The following is a 22266-nucleotide window of genomic DNA, read 5'->3' on the forward strand; positions in this document are numbered from 1 at the left end:
GCAAAAGATATGAAGAGACATTTTACCTGAGTGAACATGCAGATGACAAACAGGACATCAAAAGATGTTCAACAGCATTGCCATTCAGTTCAGTTCAGTTGCTCAGTCATGCCCGACTCTTTGCCACCCCATGAATCACAGCACTCCAGGCCTCCCTGTCCATCACCAACTCCAGCAGTTTACTCAAACCCATGTCCATCGAGTCAGTGATGCCATCCAGCCACCTCATCCTCTGTCGCCCCTTTTCCTCCTGCCCCCAATCCCTCCCAGCATTAGGGTCTTTTCCAATGGGTCAACTCTTCACATGAGGTAGCCAAAGTATTGGAGTTTCAACTTCAGCATCAGTCCTTCCAATGAACACCCAGGACTTATATCCTTTGGGATGGACTGGTTGGATCTCCTTGCAGTCCAAGGGACTCTCAAGAGTCTTATCCAACACCACAGTTCAAAAGCATCAATTCTTTGGTGCTCAGCTTTCTTCACAGTCCAACTCTCACATCCATACGTGACCACTGGAAACACCATAGCTTGGACTAGATGGACCTTTGTTGGCAAACTAATGTCTCTGCTTTTTAATATGCTATCTAGGTTGGTCATAACTCTCCTTCCAAGGAGTAAGTGTCTTTTAATTTCATGGCTGCAATCACCATCTGCAGTGATTTTGGAGCCCCAAAAAGTAAAGTCTGACACTGTTTCCACTGTTTCCCCATCTATTTCCCATGAAGTGATGGGACCAGATGCCATGATCTTAGTTATCTGAATGTTGAGCTTTAAGCCAACTTTTTCACTCTCCCCTTTCACTTTTATCAGGAGGCTCTTTAGTTCTTCTTCACTTTCTGCCGTAAGTGTGGTGTCATCTGCATATCCGAGGTTATTGATATTTCTCCCAGCAATCTTGATTCCAGCTTGTGCTTCCTCCAGCCCAGCGTTTCTCATGATGTACTCTGCATATAAGTTAAATAAGCAGGGTCACAATATACAGCTTTGATGTATTCCTTTTCCTATTTGTAACCAGTCTGTTGTTCCATGTCCAGTTCTAACTGTTGTTTCTTGACCTGCATACAGATTTCTCAGGAGGCAGGTCAGGTGGTCTGGTATGCCCATCTCTTTCATAATTTTCCACAGTTTATTGCGATCCACACAGTCAAAGGCTTTGGCATAGTCAATAAAGCAGAAATAGATGTTTTCTTGGAACTCTCTTGCTTTTTCGATGATCTAGCGGATGTTGGCAATTTGATCTCTGGTTCCTCTGCCCTTTCTAAAACCAGCTTGAACATTCAATATCACAGTAATCCAAGCCTATGCCCCAAACAGTAACACTGAAGAAGCTGAAGTTGAACGGTTCTATGAAGACATACAAGACCTTTTAGAACTAACACCCAAAAAAGATGTCCTTTTCATTATAGGGGACTGGAATGCAAAAGTAGGAAGTCAGGAAACACCTGGAGTAACAGGCAAATTTGGCACTGAAGTACAGAATGAAGCAGGGCAAAGGCTAATAGAGTTTTGCCAAGAGAATGCACTGGTCATAGCAAACACCCTCTTCCAACAACACAAGAGAAGATTCTACACATGGACATCACCAGATGGTCAACACTGAAATCAGACTGATTAAATTCTTTGCAGCCAAAGATGGAGAAACTCTATACAGTCAGCAAAAACAAGACTGGGAGCTGACTGTGGCTCAGATCATGAACTCCTTATTGTCAAATTCAGACTTAAATTGAAGAAAGTAGGGAAAACCACTAGACCATTCAGGTATGACCTAAATCAAATCCCTTATGATTATACAGTGGAAGTGAGAAATAGATTTAAGGGACTAAATCTGATAGATAGAGTGCCTGATGAACTATGGATGGAGGTTCATGACATTGTACAGGAGACAGGGATCAAGACCATCCCTATGGAAAAGAAATGCAAAAAAGCAAAATGGCTGTCTGAGGAGGCCTTACAAATAGCTGTGAAAAGAAGAGAAGTGAAAAGCAGAGGAGAAAAGGAAAGATATTCCCATCTGAACGCAGAGTTCCAAAGAATAGCAAGGAGAGATAAGAAAGCCTTCCTCAGCAATAAATGCAAAGAAATAGTGGAAAACAACAGAAAGGGAAAGACTAGAGAGCTGTTCAAGAAAATCAGAGATACCAAGGGAACATTTCATGCAAAGATGGGCTCGATACAGGACAGAAATGGTATGGACCTAACAGAAGCAGAAGATATTAAGAAGAGGTGGCAAGAATACACAGAAGAACTATACAAAAAAGATCTTCATGACCCAGATAATCATGATGGTGTGATCACTCACCTAGAGCCAGACATCCTGGAATGTGAAGTCAAGTGGGCCTTAGGAAGCATCACTATGAACAAAGCTAGTGGAGCTGATGGAATTCCAGTTGAGCTATTTCAAATCCTGAAAGATGATGCTGTGAAAGTGCTGCATTCAATATGCCAGCAAATTTGGAAAACTCAGCAGTGGCCACAGGACTGGAAAATGTCAGTTTTCATTCCAATCCCAAAGAAAGGTAATCCCAAAGAATGCTCAAACTATGGTACAATTGCATTGCCAGTAGGGAAATGCAAATTAAAGCCACAATGTGATTGCATTACCCACCCACCAGCATGGCTAAAATGAAGAAAACTAAGGAGAACACTAAATGCTGGAGAAGATTCTGAGAAACTGGATCCCTCACACATTGCTGGTGGGGATGTAAAACAGTACAGCCACCCTGGAAAACACTTTGGCAGTTTGTTTAAAAAAAAACCCAAAAACTAAATATGCAACAATCATGCTGCTGCTGCTGCTAAGTCGCTTCAGTTGTGTCTGACTTTGTGCGACCCCATAGATGGCAGCCTACCAGGCTCCCTGGTCCCTGGGATTCTCCAGGCAAGAACACTGGAGTGGATTGCCATTTCCTTCTCCAATGCATTGAAAGGGAAAAGTGAAAGTGAAGTCGCTCAGTCATGTCACTCTTAGCGACCCCATGGACTGCAGCCTACCAGGCTCCTCCGTCCATGGGCTTTTCCAGGCAAGAGTACTGGAGTGGGGTGCCATTGCCTTCTCTGATGCAACCACCATAGGACTGAGCAATTGTACTTTAGGCATTTATTCCAGAGAAAAGAAAAATTAACCTTCACAGAAAAACCTGTACATGAATATTTATGGCAGCTTTGACCTTATAAACCCAAACCTGGAGAAAACTCAAATGTCCTTCAATAGGTTAAACAGATTATGATACATCCATTCCATGGAATACAACTCAGTTATATAAAAGAATAAACTATTGACACAAACTAATAACAACTTGCATGAAGCTCCAGAGAATTAGGCTAAGCTAGAAAAGCCAATCCCAATATGATTTCATGTATGTAACATTCTTGAAATGACAAAGCTACAGTATTGAGAACAGTTTAATGGTTGCCAGGGGTTAAGGAGAGATTGGAGACAGGATAGAAATGGGTGTGGCTCTCAGATGGCAACTTGAGGACTCTGTGGTGATGGAAATATTCTGCAGCTTGACTGTTTCAGCCTCAACATGCTGATGATGTTACAACATACTTCTGTAAGATGTTACCTTTGGGGGGACCTGGGATCCCTTTCATTATTTCTTACAACTGCATGGAATTCTACAGTTATCTCAAAATTAAAAGTGTAACTAAAAATATGTATGATCCCTTTGCTGATGGGGTTTATAGTGTTCTGGAAGAGAAAAGCATTAATTTAACCTCTATACAAACACAGTGTAAATTCAACTATGCCTGCGTGCTCAGTTGCTTGCAGTAGCGTCCGACTCTCTGTGACCCTGTGGACTGTAGCCCGCCAGGCTCCTTTGTCCATGGGATTCTCCAGGCAAGAATACTGGAGTGGGTTGCCAGGCCCTCCTCCAGGGGATCTTCCCAACCCAGGGATGGAACCCAGGTCTCCTACACTACAGGCAGATTCTTTGCCACTGAGCCACCAGCAGAGCCCAGATTCAACTATAATAATGCTTTAAAGAGGAGGCAGATAGTCCTAGGAAAGCATGTAATAGGTAGGGTGGGTGACCACATAATTTATTGCTCAAACTGGGAGACTTCTGAGAGTGAACAGGGGTACTATTACTAATTAGCTGGGGCACGTGGTCACCCTAAGGAGAGGGGAAGGGGCTCCTGAGGTCAGGGGAGGCTCCCTGAAGAAGGTGAAGGTTGACCTAGGATCTGAAGGAAGATGGAGAGGGAACTAGGTGGGCCGGGAAGGGATGAGCAGCGCCTGAAGAAAAACTGCGGCAAGAGCGAGCCTGGGCCCCTGGGCGTAGGAGCAGCGCAGGCAACACCCTGTGTGGTTTTCAGTGGGGGAATGTCATCTGGACTCTGGTTCCTATGACCTCACACGTGGTCTCTCTTCTGGCTGGTGCTGGGTTGTAAACCACATGTTTGTTTTGAGGCTATATTTAGTTCCCGCTCTGCTCTCTCTGCCAGGCTTGAACAGTTTCCTCAGAACCGCCAGCTCTCTTAGGTCTTGGTCTGGCTCCTGATTCTGGCTCCGGGATGAGTGAAAGGGTCATGACCCCTGAGTGTGGGGGCGGGAGGACCACAGGCCATCCACCATACAACTCCTCTGGTTTCATCATCACTTCTTAAGCAGCCTCGGGTCATCCTTGAGGGTTTCCTGTCCTCCCCGGTGATGCTTCTGAGCTGCAGCCTCATCTCTCTTTGACTGTTCAAACTCTGGGGGGCACTTCCCCCATGGTTTCTCCTCCCAGACCCCTCTTTCTTGCTTCTCTTGGATCCAAACTTGCTCTAAGAGAAAATCTCCTAGTCCTCCCTCTTCTTAGCTTTGGAGGGTGGGTTTAAGTTCTCTGAGCATTGGGGGTCTGGATCTGACCACCTCCCAGGACTCTGGGAGGAGGGGGGGTGCACACTATTGTTTAGAGGCACAGCATGGAGGTAGCCCCTGAGGCCTTTTGTAAGAGATGATTTGCCCTCTAATTGTGCAATCTCATCATGGAAATAAAGCTTTGACTTCTCAAGAAAGAAATTATCATTGGGCAGATGGAACGTATGTTTTGGGGGGATGAAGAGGGGAATTAGAGAGGGGAGGTAAAGAGGGTCTAATAGTAATTTATAAAGTGCTACTTATGTGTCAGGAACTATTCAGGCATTGTCTCATTGGATCCTCAAAAACTCATTGAGATAGGAACTACTGACATCTACAGATGGAGAAACTCAGGAGGGTTATACACTTTCCCCAGTGTCACACAGCTAGAAAGGCAGAGCTAGGAGTTGAACTTGTTTGGATCCAGAATCCTTGTTTGTCCACTGGACTCACCTAGGAAATTATGTCCCATCTCCAGGACCTGAAAGCTTATTTGTCTAGTCTTTTTCTCTTTTCTCCCCAATATTCCCACTGCCACCGTCCAGGTACCTCGTCTATCTCTCCTTTTTCACCCTTCTCTTATCTTCTCTTTGCTTTTCCATTTCACCTCCAGTCCTATTTTCTTCCCTGCTCTCTGGGCCTGAACCCAACAGTGGTTTCCCTGGGGGACAGGGCAGCTCTGCTAGGATCTCACTGTCACTGCTGCCTGGAGTTTCACGTGGTGATCTATTCCCCTTGTTAAACTTGGAAAGCATCTGCTGGTGTCTTTTTAAAGACAAATATTATACTCCCAGGAAGGGGACATTAAGACATCAACATTGAAGGATGGATTAGATGCTCTTTCTGTATAAAATTCTTTGGAGAGCATAGAACTAAAAGTCATGGGAAAAGAAAGGGAGGCTGAATGCAACAAAGACTCTCTCTAAGCAAATACTGGGTTCTAGAAATCTGAACTGGGGGCTGTCTTGGATCCAGTCTAAAGAGATGAGCTCTGTAACTACATGGATGTCACCTATGACAGCAAGCCACGCCTTTCCTTTTATGTCGCTCTGTAAGTTTGCTTGTTTCTTCCTTGTATGTTCTTTCCTTTAATCCTCAAATTCAGTGAAGTGGATTTTCTCTCCTCTGGCATAACCAGGAGACTTGTTAAAATTTCTCAGCTAGCACTGGGAAAGCCAAGACTACATTTTAAATCCTCTCATATCCTCATCTCCGCCTCTCCTAGAAAATTCCCTGCCTTTCTACCGTAAGATATTCTACTTCAATTACTCAGATCTCCTTTCTGTCTTCCGTTCATTCATTCAATTACTCTTTTATTCATTTGACAAGCATTTAGGAAGAACCTGTTAGGTTCATCAGGCACTAGGTTAAGCTTTTACATATATTATTCATTGACTTCTCAAAATCACCCTGTGGGGATAATGTTAGAATACCTTCTTTTAAAATGAAAAAACTGAATAATGCCTAATTGGCCAATGTCCCAGCAGTGGCGCTCTGAAATCCATTACCACATTAGTGCCCAAGCTCTGTCTCCCACAGGCCGCTCCAAGCCAGGGCCAGGTGTGGCATGGATACCATGGGAGGCCTGCTTCTGGGAGCTAGAGAACTCCTCAAGGAGTGACTCTGACTTGAGGACTCCTCTCTGTCTTGCCACACTTTCTAAGAATGCACAGTAACCAAAGATTCTTTCACCCAACTTTCCTTATTCCCTTCCCTCTTTCCTCCATGAGAGTCCAGACATGCATCTTGGGCCGGTGGCTTTCTCAGCCACCCCTCCTGGCTCCCTCTCTTTTCCCCTTACAGGGCTTGCAGGTCTAATCTTGTTGTGTCATCTGCTTCTTGTAATACCTAGATTAACACACTTGCCTTAAAAAAATACATGTCTGGTCTTTGTGGCTAAGGTCAGAACTTGGGTCAGGAGGCTGAGGTGGAAGCAGGTGTCCTCCTCCCGGTCCCCTTGTCTAGGATGGTATTTGAGATCCAGCAGGATGCAGTCTGTTCTGAGCTTGGGGGCTTGTGAACTGACCCAGGAGCACTTGGTAACACAGCCCACTCTTTATAAAACACTCATTTCCCTTGCTTCAGTGATGCCATGCTCTATGGATTCCCCTCCAAACTCTCAAACTGCGCTTTCTCGGGCTCATATGCTTCTTCTCCTGGCTCATCCTCTAACCTAACAGTGCCAAGAGTTTCAGTTGGAAGCTTTCATTTTCCAGGTTGTTTTACAGAGACCATCTTTTCTTTAAGAAAGACAGCATTGCTTTTAGAGTAATGGGGAGAAGAATTAAAAAAAAAAATCCTGTTTTGCTTTAAACATTCTTTTCCAATTGCATTCACCTCCTTAGATTTTTGCCCTTCTTTTCTTTTGGAGGCATGACTTTGGGGAAAATGTTGACAAAGTTGCTGATGACTTTCTGTAGCTTCATGAGTATGTGCTTTCCTGGATGTTGTTCATTCCCACTGTTGACTTCTTTAAACCTGAACTCGCTACAAAATGCAGGCCTGGAGTTCACTGATTACCATAATCACTTCCTTACTAGGGGGTACCATTTAAAGAAAAGGACACCACCAACCAAATCACTAACCTCTTCTTAAGGTGCTCCGCATGTTATGGGAGCCGTATGCTCAGTGAGTATCAGCTACCGGCGTTAGTCCTCATGGTGTGTGCTTGGGTGGGAAGAAGACAGGTGATGCAGCAAAAAGAGCACAAAGCTTTGGAGCCAAATAGACCCGAACACAAGTATTTTCTAGGGCATGTTATGTGATTTGCCTGGAGTAGGAAGACAGCCAAGACCACTGTGCAAGAGCTTAGCCCTTATGTCAAACAGATCCGGATTCAGACCCCTAGTTCTGTCACTCACAAGGTATGCTACCCAACCTGTCTGAATCAAAGTTTCCTCATCTGTAAAATGGGCACAAAATATTGGCCTCCATAAGACTGTTACAAAGAGTAAAAGAAGAGTAAGGACATTTATAGCCAGACTTAATAAAGCACCGAATTGATACCACACTTCATTTAACTGCTGTATGTACATTAACTCATTTAATCTTCACTAAGATCCTATCAGTAAGGATTTTCACCATCCCTATTTACAGATGAGCGACGGAACAACAACAATAGAGGTGCAAAGAGGTTAAGTCGTTTGCTTAAAATCACACAGTTGGTGTTTGGTATGGTGGATGTGAACACAGAAATTTAGCTCCAAAGTCTGAACTCTTAATCACTCTGCTGGAATGCTGATGGGTCCTTACCACACATCTGGTTCAGAGTTACCTCATCATATGTTAATGCTCATCATTACCATCACCATGACCACTTCCTCATCACTGCTTCACCTGTATACATTTTTGCTTCTCAGTCTATTGATTGGAACTGAGAAAAATGACTTTGTCAGAATTAAATGAAGCAGTGGGCATAGAAGACTTAGAGCCTGATGTAAAGAAAGCCTGGGCTAAATGTCGATTTTCAGGTTGTTCTTTCCTGCCTTCTTTCCTCTGCTTTTCTTCTTTCTTTTCCACTTTCCCTCATCATAAAGTTTTTGGTGCCTTTTGAGGCAAGATTCCTAATGTACTACCTACACCTGTGACTGCTAGGCAGATGGTCACCTGTGGTAGGGAACAGTGTCAGTCAAATCTCCACGCTTTTGCTTCTTTAGAAAGTATGCATATGCTAAAAAGAAAAGATGATCAGTAGTTGCAGCAGAAGTGTTATTATTTACATTCACCTGTTTTATCTTTTATTGCACATTTATTGAGGGTCAGTGCTTTGCCAGATATTGGGCCAGGAGCTTGAAGATATAGCATTAAGCAAAATAGTTCTTGTTTTCTACACAGTTTTTCCTACTACTGTGTGAAGTCCTGATGTCAGTGGTCTTCTAACTGCTTTCATCTGCATTTCAGGTTTTGTTTTATAATTATTTCCGCTGTAGAAATCCAGAGTTACAATGTGGACTGTTGTTTTGATGTTAATCAATTAATTAATTTCCTATTTAGTTCTTAAAAGGATATGAAGTGGCTTATCAACAATGCACAGATATAGTATGACCAAAGGATATCAAACAATAAAAACAAACAGTATTTCATAAAAGGGGAGCAGAGGATAAAGATCTTGTTCTGAACACTGTTAGAGCAAGTGAACATGATACTCAGCCTGACTGGTGAGACAACAGGAAGACAGAGTGAGAAGACAAAGCCATTTTAAGAAAGCCTTTAGGAGATTATAGGATGTCAACTTCACAGGAGAAATCCAATTTTTTCCTGGCTCTGAGTTTTACGAGGAATTTGTCTTTAGAGCCTCAAACGAGTGCTGAACATGTTATAATGTATGAGAAATACACACAATTGCGATGCTTCCCTATATGTGCCAGCTGTGGGTGCTGGTGGCAAGATATTTATTAGATTATTAAGGGGTTGGAAGACTGTGTGTGAGCATGTGTGCATGTGTATATTTGTGATGGGAGAGAAAGTGCAATTTCCCCAAGTGTTATTTCACTGTGATGGTTAAAAAAAAAAAAACCTGAAAGAAGCCATATTAAGGTGATGTTTAAGGTACTCTCATGGATAACTTATAGCGAACAATTTATTTTCTCCAGTTGTTTGTAACAGGCTAGAAACCCAGAGGGAAAATGTATTCTTCATGAGGGCTTCTTTGTTCTCCCTACTGGGACTGGGTGAGGGCTAATCTTATCTCCCAACCTGCCTTTCCCAGCTGCAATAGGCACTATGCCCGTAAAGGGCATGGGAGCCCTCTCTTTTAAATTCCAGATAAATATTTAACAACTCCCATCTTAGAGCAGGAAGACAAAGAATTTGGTGATGATGATGATGAAGATGATGTGGTAATGATAATAATGGATTCAGTATCAGGCATTATGGGATAGTGGAGGCTGGGTTCATGGAAAAGCTGGCATTTAAACCAAACCAGAACAGAAACTGTGGCAGAGGACAGATTACAGGCTTAAGAAAGACAATAATCAAGTTCCTGGAGGTGAGGGAAGGCCTGGAGTGTGGGGCACCATTCTAAAAAGTTTGGACTTCATGGACAATGGTCGACAATCAATTTTTGAGGAGGGAAATCCATGACATCATCTTCCTTCTGTTTAAGAGTGTATTTCTGCCAACAGCATGGAGCTGTGCTGTCTAAAACACTAGCCATTAGTCACATGAGGTTACTGAGCACTTGAAATGTAGCTAGTCTGAATTGGGATGTGCTATAAGTATAAAATGTCACTTACCTTGTGGCTCAGCTGGTAAAGAATCCACGTGCAATGCAGGAGACCTGGGTTTGATCCTTGGGTTGGGAAGATCCTCTGGAGAAGGGAAAAAGCTACCCACTCCAGTATTTTGGCCTGGAGAATTCCATGGACTGTATAGTCCATGGGGTCGCAAAGAGTTGGACACGACTGATAGACTTTCACTTTCATAAGTGTAAAATACACACTGGATTTTGTGGCTTAGAGGTTAAAGCACCTGTCTGCAATGCGGGAGACCTGGGTTCGATCCCTGGGTCGGGAAGATTCCCTGGAGAAGGAAATGGCAACCCACTCCAGTATTCTTGCCTGGAGAATCCCATGGACAGAGGAGCCTGGTGGGCTACAGTCCATGGGGTCGCGACTTCACTTTCACTTTCAGTACAAAAATATGTAAAAATACTTCAATACTTTTTCTATTGATTATAAGTTTAAATGAAAATGTTTTGGATATATTTAGCTCATTGAAATATATCATTAACATTAATCTCATTAGTTTCTTCTTACTTTTTAAAATGAGGCTACCAGAAAATTTTAAATTACCTTTGTGGCTCACATGTTTATACTGGACAACACAGATGGACAGTGGAGAGGTTGGCTTGGAAAAACAAAGTGCTGAAGACCAGGAAAAGACAGGAAACTATAGCAAAGTCCTACAAGAGATGGTGAAGTTCAGATCTAAGGCAGTGACCCTGGGAACAGACAGAAAAGGACAGGTAAAAAGGTTTTTTAAATAGGACTTAGCAGTGATTTTTGGATGTGGGGATTAAGAGGGAAGAGTTAAGGTTACATGTTAAATGTCTAGTCTGCATAACTGAGGTACTGAGGATGGTTTTTAGAAATTGATGTGGATGGTTTTCAATGTGGACATGCAAAAGGGAATTTGGATATGAAGCTCACAGGAGAGGACAGAGTAGGGTTGTATATTCAGGAGTTAATGCACTGGTGACTGTTGAAGAAGCACAGAAATGGATGAGAATGTGGGGCTTACTCGTGGAGAAAAGGTGGAATGAGAACCAGGTACAGAGGAGATGATGGAGATTGAGGCTCCACATTTAAGATGTGTAAGGAAGAATAGAGGCTGGTAAACCTGACTAAGTTTGGTCAGAGAGAACCCAGAAGAACCTGGGTACCATGTAGACCAAGGGAGATCTTTCCAAATGGAACATATTTGCAAATGCATGAAGCAGAGGCTGCTGGGCCCACTGTCTCAGGGAGCCACTGACGGTGTATGTTGGGATAGGGCTTTGATGAGTCACCTGAAGGCAGATGTCAGGTTGCAGAAAGTTCAGCAGAGAGTGGTTGGTGAGGAAGGAGAGACCTGCAGAGGTCTGGACACTAGAGAAGGCTGATGGGAAATGAGCGGCTACAGAGGGAGGGGCAGCACAGCGCAGAGGGCAAGGATTGTTAGGCAAGGGGTGAAGTAGGGAGAGACAGAAGACAGGAGAGGCTGTGCTAATGAATGGAGAAGGCCAAGCGGAGGAAGTGGTGCAGGAAAAGACATGAAAATGTTGCACCTGGAGTCTTTTACCCATTTTTTCCCAAACAAATATTTCACAGTCACATATCCACAAGTCCATCTCAAGGATGGGACCTTTCTGTGAACTGCATCTGGGTGGGAGAGAAAAAGGAGAGACCCCAGCCTTGCTCTTGCAGACAACTGCCCTCCACAGGGGACCGCAGGGGGTTTGGACAGCCCACCTCCCCTGTAGGCCTGGGGCTTGGAAGGCCGGACCCTCCTTGGGCTATGTGAGCCTCTGGTCCGGCATCCCTACCTAACAGTCCAGAACTAGCCCTTCCACTCTGACATCTACCAGCTTTGCTCAGAGCCCAAGCAGAGAGGAGGCTTCCCGTCCCTCCCCAAGCCCAGAGCTTCGGCTCCGGCTGCAGTGCCAGGCCTTCCCCGGCAGGGGCGCTGGGAACCTGCGGATGGCCGGCTCGGGTCCAGCGCCTGATTCCGAGCCCATCTCGGGCTGCAGCGCCGGAACTTTTCTTGGGGCGGCGGATCGCCGTGGTCTTTGGAAACCCACAGACTCCAGGGACCAGTCTCATTCTGAGTGGGACGTACGTGGTCATCGGTGTGGTTCTCTGGTCCAGCCTCCTCCGTTCCCCCAATTTCCATTTCAGCTCCTGGCGTGCGGGCGTTAAAGCAAGTTCACAAGGGGTCTGGTGGCGGCTCCTGGGAACCGCAGGTTGTCTCCATCCTTGGCAGGCTCTGATCCCAGGCGCCTCTGTCCTCCGCATCCCTCTTGACCCTCCTGTGGCTCTCTTTTGTCTCTTCTTTGCTTTCCCCTTTCTTTTTGCACTAATATTTAGCCTTCTCTCCACCACTTCGTCACCTCCCTGCTGTCTCTGTCTTTGTCTGCAACCCCTCTGCCCCTCCGCCCTTTTTAAAGCTTTCCTTCCACCTTTCTTTCTTTTCCTCTCCTCGTAGCCCCCTCACCCCCGCTTTAACCGTCTCCCACAAGAGAACTCATATAGATTCCTGAAGACTCCCTCCATCCTACTGCTTTCTTAATAGCCCCTCCTCCCGTTCCACGCATCTAGGTCTTTTCAACACCTAGAAATTCCCGGAGCTCCTCGCAGCCGCCGCTGCTATACTTCTTGCCCAGGGCCTGTAAACTACATCTCCAGATTGTCTTTGGGTCTCGCTTCCTCTTTCCAGCTCACCCTGAGCCTCCCCTTTCCTTCGGGTGGATGAGTCCCGGCCCAGGCTGAGTTCCACGCGGCCCGGCTGTGCTTCCGCAGCTGGGGACAGTGGGGACTGATCCCCAGGCCTGTGCGGCCCTGGCCGGGACCCTCTAATTGGCAGCCCGACACTTTGAGAGAACAACTGAGCCCTTTTAGTAATGAATCTGGGGAGATGAGGGAGGAATCTCATAATCGCAGGCGGAAAGATGGGCTCTCGTCCTCCGGGTAGGAGCGACCGATCTGGACGACTGTCCTTCCCCAGCTCCAGCTGGGATCCTGGGAAGGAGAGCTGGCGAATCGGGGAGGAGCTAGCAACCCCCAGACCCGGCTGCCAGCGCCTCCTAGTTCTCTCCTCCAACCCTTCCGGAGGTTCTAGCAACAATCAGCTTACGTCCGCAGGCGATGGGGGCCTATGGGTGAGCGGGGCGCCTTGGAGGAGCGGGTGGTCCAGAACCACCTGCCTTGCTCTCAATATTGCCTTTCTGACGACTCACAGGTTCAAGGAAATGCAAACACAGCCCGTGCCTGATCCACGCGTGCCCACAGCCCAAGCGCACCCCTCCCTGCCCCACACTCCATTGCTCACACTAACATGCACAAATACGCGTGCAAACGCGCACGCACAGAGTCGCGCGCCCCCGCACACCCAGGCACCCCTGGTTCAGCCAGGTACCCCCACCCTGGGTGCCCGCCCGCCAGCCTCGGGCGCACCCCTAGCCTCCCCTCACGCACGCGCACGCACGCACTCCCCGCGCCCCCGCACCGGGCGGAGGCACTGGGTAGAAGTGGGGGTGGAGGGAAGGATAGGCTGGGGAGCCCGGAGCGGAGTCCCCAGTCCATCCCGCGCTCGGCTTCTGCAAGCTGCCTCTCTGCACGAAAACTCCGGGCTCCCCTTAGGCTCCCCAACCTGAACAGTTCGCGCTGAAAACACTTTACTCCTCCTCCTCCCGCGAGACACCCCCCACCCCCCAACCTTCCCAGCGCGCCATCTCCCGCCCCCTCAGCATGCCCGAAGAGTAACCCCCCTAAACGCGGCCAGAAGCGGCTCCCAACTCTTCGCCGAGAGCAGGTTGGAGGCTGGGTTTCAGAGAGACTCTGGACTGGGGTCCGTCGCCAGCCTCTCCTCCTGGATTGGGGTTGCTTTTCATATTTTAAAAGAGGATTTTCTTATTACCTTTGAATACTCCTTGTGACAAATTTCTGGAGCAGTTCGGCGGGGAAGATTCTGGGGGAATCTTGTTTTAAGAAAATGAAAAAGCACCTCCGGGGTATTTATTAATTTTTCTTGGGTTTTGGAATCACCCTGTGGAGGAGAGAGCCAGCGATCAAGAGCCAGGAGCGAAGAGTGGAGAGGACCAGCAAGGCGCACCAGGCCGAGCCACCTCCTTCCCGGCCGCCCCCTCCCCACTCCCCCGACACACACTCATTTTGCTCGCTCGCCGGCGCGCGCAGCGCACACCCCCCGCGCCGACCCGCACCTCGGCGGGCACCACACACTCGCCAGCCCAAGCCGCGGCAGCCGCAGCGGGATGGAGGCGGCGCGCACCGAGCGCCCTGCAGGCTGGCCCGGGGCGCCCCTCGCCCGGACCGGGCTCCTGCTCCTGTCGACGTGGGTCCTGGCCGGCGCCGAGATCACTTGGGACACCACGGGCGGTCCTGGGCGCCTAGCGGCTCTGGCTTCGCGGTCCCCGGCGCTGCCTCGTCCCTCACCGGTGGCAATGGCAAGCCAGTGGCCGGAGGAGCTGGCGACTGTACGGAGTGGCGCCGCACTGGGGCGCCGGCCGGGACCAGAGCCGCTACCCCAGCCCAGCAGTGGCAGTGGCGGAAAGAAGCTTGGAGAAGCCCGAGGGCTGTCTCCAGCAAGCTCGCGGTGGGGACCGGGCATCTCGACTCTTGGCAAGCCTAGCGGCGTGAGGAGGAGTCGCCGGGCGCAGCCCCCCAGTGCCCTGGAACACGGGGATGCCCGGGCTACTGTCTTAGCCGATGGTGCCAAAGGAAGCCGCCCTCTGGCCAAGGGTCTCCGGGAGGAGGTGAAGGCACCACGGCCCGGGGGTTCAGCGGCCGAAGAGCTCCGGTTACCCAGCACCTCGTTCGCGCTGACTGGGGACTCGGCCCACAACCAAGCCATGGTGCACTGGTCGGGACACAACAGCAGCGTGAGTATCCGCCCGGCCGCGGAGCGCGGAAAACGGGGCGCGGGGTGGGTGGGATGGGGTGGTGGGGGGTGGGAAAGAGGGGCAGATAGTTGCCCTGGGTTGAGGTGAAGGCAGGAGCAGGGGGCTCCTCGACTTTTAGTCTGGTGCATCCCGCTTTCCCCACGCCCCCAACAGGTTAGCGGAGTTTGTTGTAAGACTGTGTGAATTTGTTTACCGGAGACCCTAGGATCGGAGCTGTCTGGAGGAAAGAGGGGCAAAGAGGTGCCTTATCGGGATCAGCGATCACTTTCTCTGGTACTCGGCTTGGGGAGTCAGTTGTCCTGTTAGGTGTGACTGTGCGCGTGAATTCTTGGGCGAGGAAATATACTGATTGGGGGAAAGAACTGCTGGACAGGCTGACTGACTCCTGCTAATGCCCCGGGGTTCCCCTCTCTCCTCCAACCAAAGGAAAGAACCAGGAGATGGTGCCATGCGGACTACTCCTGCCCGCCCCGCTTAGGATGCTGCCCTGGGCCCCAGGCACACTTTGTCCCAGTCTTAGCGGGAGGCTGGGCCAAGTTGGCCCAAGTCTGGGCCTTTCTTGACATAAGCTTTCCCCTTCAAGACCCAGGCAGCTGCCCTGCAAAGCTATAGGAGAGGCAGGAGAAAAAAAGTTTAAAGTGTGAAGTGAAATTCAACACCCGTCCCGCACCCCTTGTTCTCACGCAGCAGAAGCACACTTAAGTCACTGAGCACATAGTCGCCCCTGCCGCTGCGTCCTGCGGCTGCAAACTCGCGGAGTCGAGCTGCGTCCCGGGACTTTCTACGCGCCTCTCCACGCCTTTCGGCTGCCGGGTTACCCTGGGAAGCTGCTGTACTGACAGGTGGCGCCCTGGAGTCCACTCCGGCGGCTCCAGAGGCTCCAGGCACCCACCGCCGGCTTTAGGGCGCAGAATACAATCTACCCCCGCAGCTGCTGCAGCCCGCAGCGCGTGCCCGGAGGGGCTCCCCACCCCGCCCCCAGCTGGCCGCCAGCTCTAGCAGTCCAGCCCAGGAACCGTGGGGGATGGCTCCGACCTTTTACCCAACTCCCCTGCCTTCCTCGGGCCCCACTTCAGCCAGTTCTGCAAAAACCCTTTCTCGTCTCTGGCTCATAGCATCAGATCAGAACCGGGGCTCGGGGCAGAATCTGGAGGATGGTGGATGTCCGTACCTGCCGCTTTGGGGAACTCACTCGATGGGAAAGCACCGCCCCCACTCCCTTTATTTCTCTTCATGACTGACATTAAAGATTTCCCTAGGAAATTCTCGCCTTATTTCAGCAGCGCCTGGGGGGTGTCGCAGGGATGATTAGTAAGTAACAGGAAAGCGAGGAGTCCTTAGAGAGGGGCTCATCAGCAATACCGAGCACAGATTTCCTGGTTCTTACGGACACACAGCACCAAGCAGGCAGCCCAACCTGGGTTGAAAGCATTTGGGCAGAGCAGCTCCTCAGCAGCGCGGTGGTGGCTTCATCTCAGTGAGGGCTCCCCACAGCTTCAGAGTGGACAGCTCTGGGCTTAGGGGGTGGACAACGTGTACGAGGGATGGGTGATCCAGGATTTGCAGGCACTGGGAGGATTGTGTGTGTGTGTGGCGGGGGGAGGTGGAGAGAGAGAGACAGGGCGACATGTAATTCTCTGACAGCAGGGTTTGTGACTCTCAACTTCTCTTGGTTTGAGAATGAGTAATCGCGTGTATGTGCATTATTTTGTTCGTGTTGTTACTCCGTGAGGAGGATGGACTGGATGTGTGGAAGCAAATGTATCCCGAGGAGGAGGAGGAGGAGGTGATGTCCTTTGATTTTATCGTGCCACACTGGGACGATATAAATTCACTCTGCCGAAAGAGTTCTCTGCTTTGATTTTAAGGATCATTTCTGTGTGTTGACAGATTCCCTGAAGATGGGACGTTAGAGAATGCTTTCTGCAGATAGTAGTTCCGTGTGCGTGGCCTTCTCTGAGCATCTTCAAGGCAGTTGTACAGCAGAGGAAGTTGAGGGGGCAAGTCTAGTCCTATACCCTCCTGGGAAATGGCTCTCCGGTTAAAAAGGTGGGCCCAAAGGGCCAGAGGAGTGGACCAGTTGGCCTTGGAGTTCTTAGTGACAGCGATGAGATTTGGGCAGTCCAGGAATAGCCCCCTTAGGGGTTCATTGGTTGTGCTCCTGGCCAGACTTACTGTCTGAGCGGAGGACATGACAGCAGGTGAGTATGGGGGCCCCACGTGTCTACTCTCTCTGCTCCAGAGAGGGCTGCCTCTTCAGACCATGCTTCACAGGCAGTTTCAGTGGAAAGGGCTTCCTCAAGGGTCAGTCTGTTTTGCCCTGAGAAAGATGAGCAAACAAGCTAATCCATCCCTGCCTCTGGGAGACTTTAAGGAAACAACCCCTGAGGGGAGTAGCTAGAAAACCAGTTTCTGCAACATTACCCAGTCAGTTTCTTTCTTTCTTTCTTTAAATCCAATCAATTTCTTTTTCCCCTTCTCCTTTCCTGAGGTCAGCAAAAGAAGGTGCTGTTAGAAAAAAAAAAAAAGTCAGGGTAAGGAGTGATGGAGAGGATGCTCCTGGAAGGTCCCTTTATCATTGGTTGGAGAAGCCCTCAAGGCAGAGAACATGGATCCTTGTTTTCAAGCTCTTTTGGCATGAAAAGAGAATTCCATCTTCCTTTCTGACTTTAGTGTTAACTATGTCCTTCTCCAGGAAGGCCACCACGCTAATGGTTAAAACATTGTGGGGCTTGCTGCTCTCCCTCAACTGCCTCTGGTGGACCACATTCCTCATTGTGAGTTCCTTTTGGAGGAGAGTTTCCAGTTACTCCATATATCTGAAAATTGAACTCTACTCTGGCAATTTGTGGTCAGGCATGAGGAGATGGGGCTTCCTAGGTGTCTCAATGGGTAAGGAATTCGCCTGCAATGCAGGAGATGCAGGAGATGTGGGTTCAGTCCTTGGGGTGGGAAGATCTCCTAGAGGAGGGCATGGCAACCCACTCCAGTATCCTTGCCTGGAGAATCCCATGGACAGAGGAGCCTGGTGGGCTACAGTCCATGGGGTTGCAAAGAGTCAGACAAGACTGAAGCAACTCAGCTCATATGCATGCACATGAGGAGATGGATATGCAAGTGAAGGGTCTCCACCCGCTTCCTCATGTGCCCAGCATGTGCCCAGGGGCTGAGAGTCTCATTCCAGGCTTGAGTCACATATTCACTTTGGTCCCAGGAGGGGCTGGCATGACTTGGTGGGCAACAGAGGAAGTGCCGAGCAGGCTTGAGTCAGGAGGAGATGGAGTCTGGGTTCCCCTCTGGCCTTTCTTGCCCTGCCAGATATTTCAAGGGGAGAGGAGAGTGAGCTTGGGCTTGAAGCCTGTACTCTAGAAGAGTGATTTGCCTTTCTCTTTGGTTGTCTCCAGCTGGGATTCTGGTGATTAATGGGCTAGAAAGTGTTTCGCAAACACCCAGAGGGAATCCAGACCCTGTGGCTTACAGGGATACAGAAAATCACATCAGCTTGCTCTTCTCTTTTGAAAGAAGAAATACGCCTTCCTGCTTGGTTAGTGAGTTGGCAAATGACTCTGGAGAGAGGGAGGCTGTGAAGACAACAGTCCACTTTCCAGGCCCCCTGAGCATTGTAAAGCCTTGATGGGGGAATCCCTCATGTGTTCACGGGTACCAGGATGTGAGACGGCTGCCTCCTCCCATAGACTGATCCCCATGCCTTTCCTGCAGCTCACTCAGAGTGCTGTCCCTGCAGTGTGTCTGGTTGGGATGCCTTGCCAGATAGTCGTTAATTCGTGTGCCCAATGCTGCACCTTGGTGCAGAGGAACGGGAAGATGCTGATAACTCCAGGTCCCTATCCTGCCCTGAGCACACCAGCAGGTGGAACACCCAGATGCTCCCAGGCACGGTTTCGTGCTCTTAACTAATTCAGCTGGACAACGCTCTAAAATATTTACTCCTAATGTGCAAAATAGTGACAGATTTGATCAGATTAATTGTGTCTCACTCACTGGAGCATCTAATTGTGGCTCCCAAACAGATTTTTCAAACAGCTTTTGGCTGGGATGTCTAGCCTTCTCGTCCCCGCTCACCGTAGCCGTGTCACAATATCTTAATGCATTTTGTCTTCTCAGAGGCTTAATAAAGAAGCCTGCCACTGGAGCCATTCTTCAGGGGTTTGCCAAAAAGAATCTGTTTTTAATTAATATTACAAGGGAAGCCATCTCAGTGGAGACAGAGCTGGGAAATGCAGTGGGACATAGCAGCACTAATTGCTCCCGGTCACTCACTGTCAGCCTGGGGGTGGGAGGGTGGGAGGGGGGTAGTGGAGAGGCCGCACACAGGCTGTTTGTCTGCTCTGCATTTTCTCTGATGGCCCAGTTGGTTGGTTACAGGGCGTGATTTGCTTCTCAGATCCTGCAGTGATTTCCAAGGTGAGCAGAAGTTGCAAACTCCTTAATTGGGAGGCCTGATTTAATGATTGCAGAAATGCAGAGGTTGGAACTCGCTTTGTAGTTGGCAGAGAAGGCACGCAGGAAGTGGCTTCTCTGATTGTGTTGGATTTAAGGGGAGGGGATGGTGGCAAGAAGGCTCAGGGGGCAGAAGGGAGAACTGCTTCTTCCTCGGGCTGGGTAAATCTCTTACTGTAGCTGGGGGAACTTTGGAACTGGATGCTCTGTGGGCCCTGAATCATCCTACAGGGCGCAGAGAGGTGTGACAAAGCTGGATGCTGAAATAGGAGGTTGTGTCCAAAGGGTTTATCTAAGGCCAGGTACTCCAGGGCCTGGGGGCTTGATTTAACTGTTGATTTCCTGCTTCCTTTGACCTCTTGGCTCACTTGAAGTGTTAGTTGCTCAGTCGTGTCTGACTCTTTGTGACCCCATGAACTGTAGCCCACCAGGCTCCTCCATCCTTGGGATTTTCCAAACAAGATTACTGGATTGGGTTGCCATTTTCTTCTCCAGGGGATCTTCCCGACCCAGGGGTCGAATCCAGGTCTCCTGTGTTGCAGGCAGACTTTACCATCTGAACCACCAGGGAAGCTCCTGGCTGGCTTGAGACACTTCCCTATGAGGAGAAGATGTCAGAGGATTAGGTTGCAGCAAATTTGGGGGGAAGAGGTCTTGTGAAGTTGGAAAGTGTAGCATGCCAGTGCCTGGTGGGCCACTTTGGGTAAGCATCACTGGTACTGTGGGATAGATGGCCTTCAGCTAACCTTGGCTATTCTTCTGGGTGGTGGGTTACTGAAAGGTCTGGATGCTGCTCTGACTTCATTGGTAGAGAGTGGAGACAAGAGAGCTCTGTCTTGTGTGTAGTGGAGAAACTCAACTGGGTTTGACTAAGGCAGTGACTGAGTGAGTCCCAAGTCTCATTGAGCAGAGGCTACGAAGGAATTGGAAATCCTTGTCCCTTGGGATAGCAATCATTTTCTCAGGTTGTTCATAACATGACAGCTGCTGTATCCAGGAGCATTTCATCCAGTAGGTCTCCATTCTAGCTTGAGAGCCTTTAGCTTCTTGAATTCGAATTTAAAGTCCTTTAGCCTGGCATTCAAAGATCCTCACTGCATATGTCCTGGGCCTGCTTCTTCAGCTCTGCATTTGACTGTTCCCTGATAGACCCCTTCACTGTAGCCAAGGCAGCCCCTTCATTGTCCCCATCTCCTTCTTTACTCCAAGCCTTTGCTCTTGAGGTCTTCTCCACTCAGGATACCCCTCTCCCCCCTTGGAGACACACACATTACTCATGGTTCAGTTTAAGATCCAAACATGATTCTCTTTAGAACCTTTCCTAGAAGCATTTATTTTTCTGTTTATAGAATTTACAGACTGTACCACACTCTTGATTATATTTAGGTTATCACTTGGTTATTTTATGAGTGTTTTGAAGGTGAGGGATGAGGGATAAAATTCTTGCTACAGCACCCTACGTCCCACACCTACTGTGAGTTCTGCTTTTCTCATGTGTTCTTTGTGACATGCGGTCCAGTGCTTGGCACATAGCTCAGTCCGTACTTGCTAAACTGACCCTGGGAACTGGACGGTGCCCTAGCTGATCGGGGAGGACAGCTGACACTGTTTCTTAACAGTGCTGAGTTTACACACTTGGTTTATTATTTTATGTATGACTTTTAAGAGAAGATGTCGAGACATCTCTACCCCACTTAATGAGAGGATGGAAATAGGTACGAGTCAACAATCCTGGCTTTTTCCTTATGTACTTGAGAGATCAGGTGGACTCACATAAGATATTCAACCATTTGTCTAGTGTTCACTGGGTGTATGGCACGGTTCTGGGGACTGTGGGGTTGGTAGGACTGTGATGGAGAGACAAAGAAGGATAAGATGGCATTTGCCTAAAGGTCCTTCTAATATTCTTTGGGTATGAGGCTGCTCTTCTGTAAAGTTTAATAACACATGGCAAGACAGATGCCACGGGGTGATGTGTGATTATTTGTCAAGTGATCGTTACAGGCTCTGAGCTCAGAGGAGGGAGATCATTGTGGGAGATGCTGTGGGCACCTTAGACCAACAGGCTGTTAAGGCTGGATGTGCTCTTGGGAATGGTCTTCATCACATCATTCAGCAGAGAGAAGAAGGGTATGAGGCTTGGACAGAAACGTGGCATCCTACAGTGTGGACTCTCTCCTGGCCTTTCTATAGCTGTCTTCTGCACACTCCTGGTTCTCTCCTTTCTTGCTTTTACAGACCATTTTCTGTAATTTTCACTCAAATGAGGTAGGGTGCTGCCCATTTTATAGGTCGGATAGAGTGAGACATAGAATGAGTACACACACACAAGGCTAGCCAGAGAGACTGAGGAATAGATTCCTTCCTCTTGCTGCCTGGCTGTAATCCTGTGGCCACCCTGCCTACCCACCGCAGTGACTGCAGACGGTAAGTACCAGCTCCTTACTGGGAAGTCTGTATCTTACTAACCATTGTTAATGGGGACCTCTTGTGAGACACCTCGTCGTTTGAGTTAGTGAGTGAACCGAGTCTGGTTGCATCACCAGGAACATTTTGTTCATTTGTTTTGATCAGTGTAGTTTGGGTTTAATTATTTATGGAGATGCTGTTCTTTATAGTATGCTAATAAATATGCTATAGTAAATTTCCAAAAAGTAATGGAACTTCAGGATTGCACAAGTAGCTTCCTGGTATGAGCTCCTTGCTGGGTAGCAGAGGAAACCATCCCTACTAGGTTGGGGTGAGAGGATCTGGAGCACAGTAGGGCCAGCCGTTCAGGGCGGTTGGTGACTAAATCTGTGCCCGTTGCTAAGCAGGGGCCTGATACTTGATCTGTGCTGGA

General features: G+C 48.7%; 1 protein-coding gene across 1 annotated transcript in view; it reads left to right on the top strand.

Annotated features, from left to right (window-relative positions):
- Positions 1-13648: 13648 nt before the first annotated feature.
- Positions 13649-22266, top strand: part of SORCS3 (sortilin related VPS10 domain containing receptor 3) — a 619852-nt gene continuing 611234 nt past the window's right edge. The window contains exon 1 of the mRNA XM_043926232.1: positions 13649-14942. Coding sequence (XP_043782167.1) covers positions 14316-14942 — 627 coding nt within the window. The 5' untranslated portion in view covers positions 13649-14315. The remainder of the gene's footprint in view (positions 14943-22266) is intronic.

The sequence above is a fragment of the Cervus elaphus genome, chromosome 15 (assembly GCF_910594005.1).
Source record: "Cervus elaphus chromosome 15, mCerEla1.1, whole genome shotgun sequence".
Taxonomy (NCBI): Eukaryota; Metazoa; Chordata; class Mammalia; order Artiodactyla; family Cervidae; genus Cervus; species Cervus elaphus.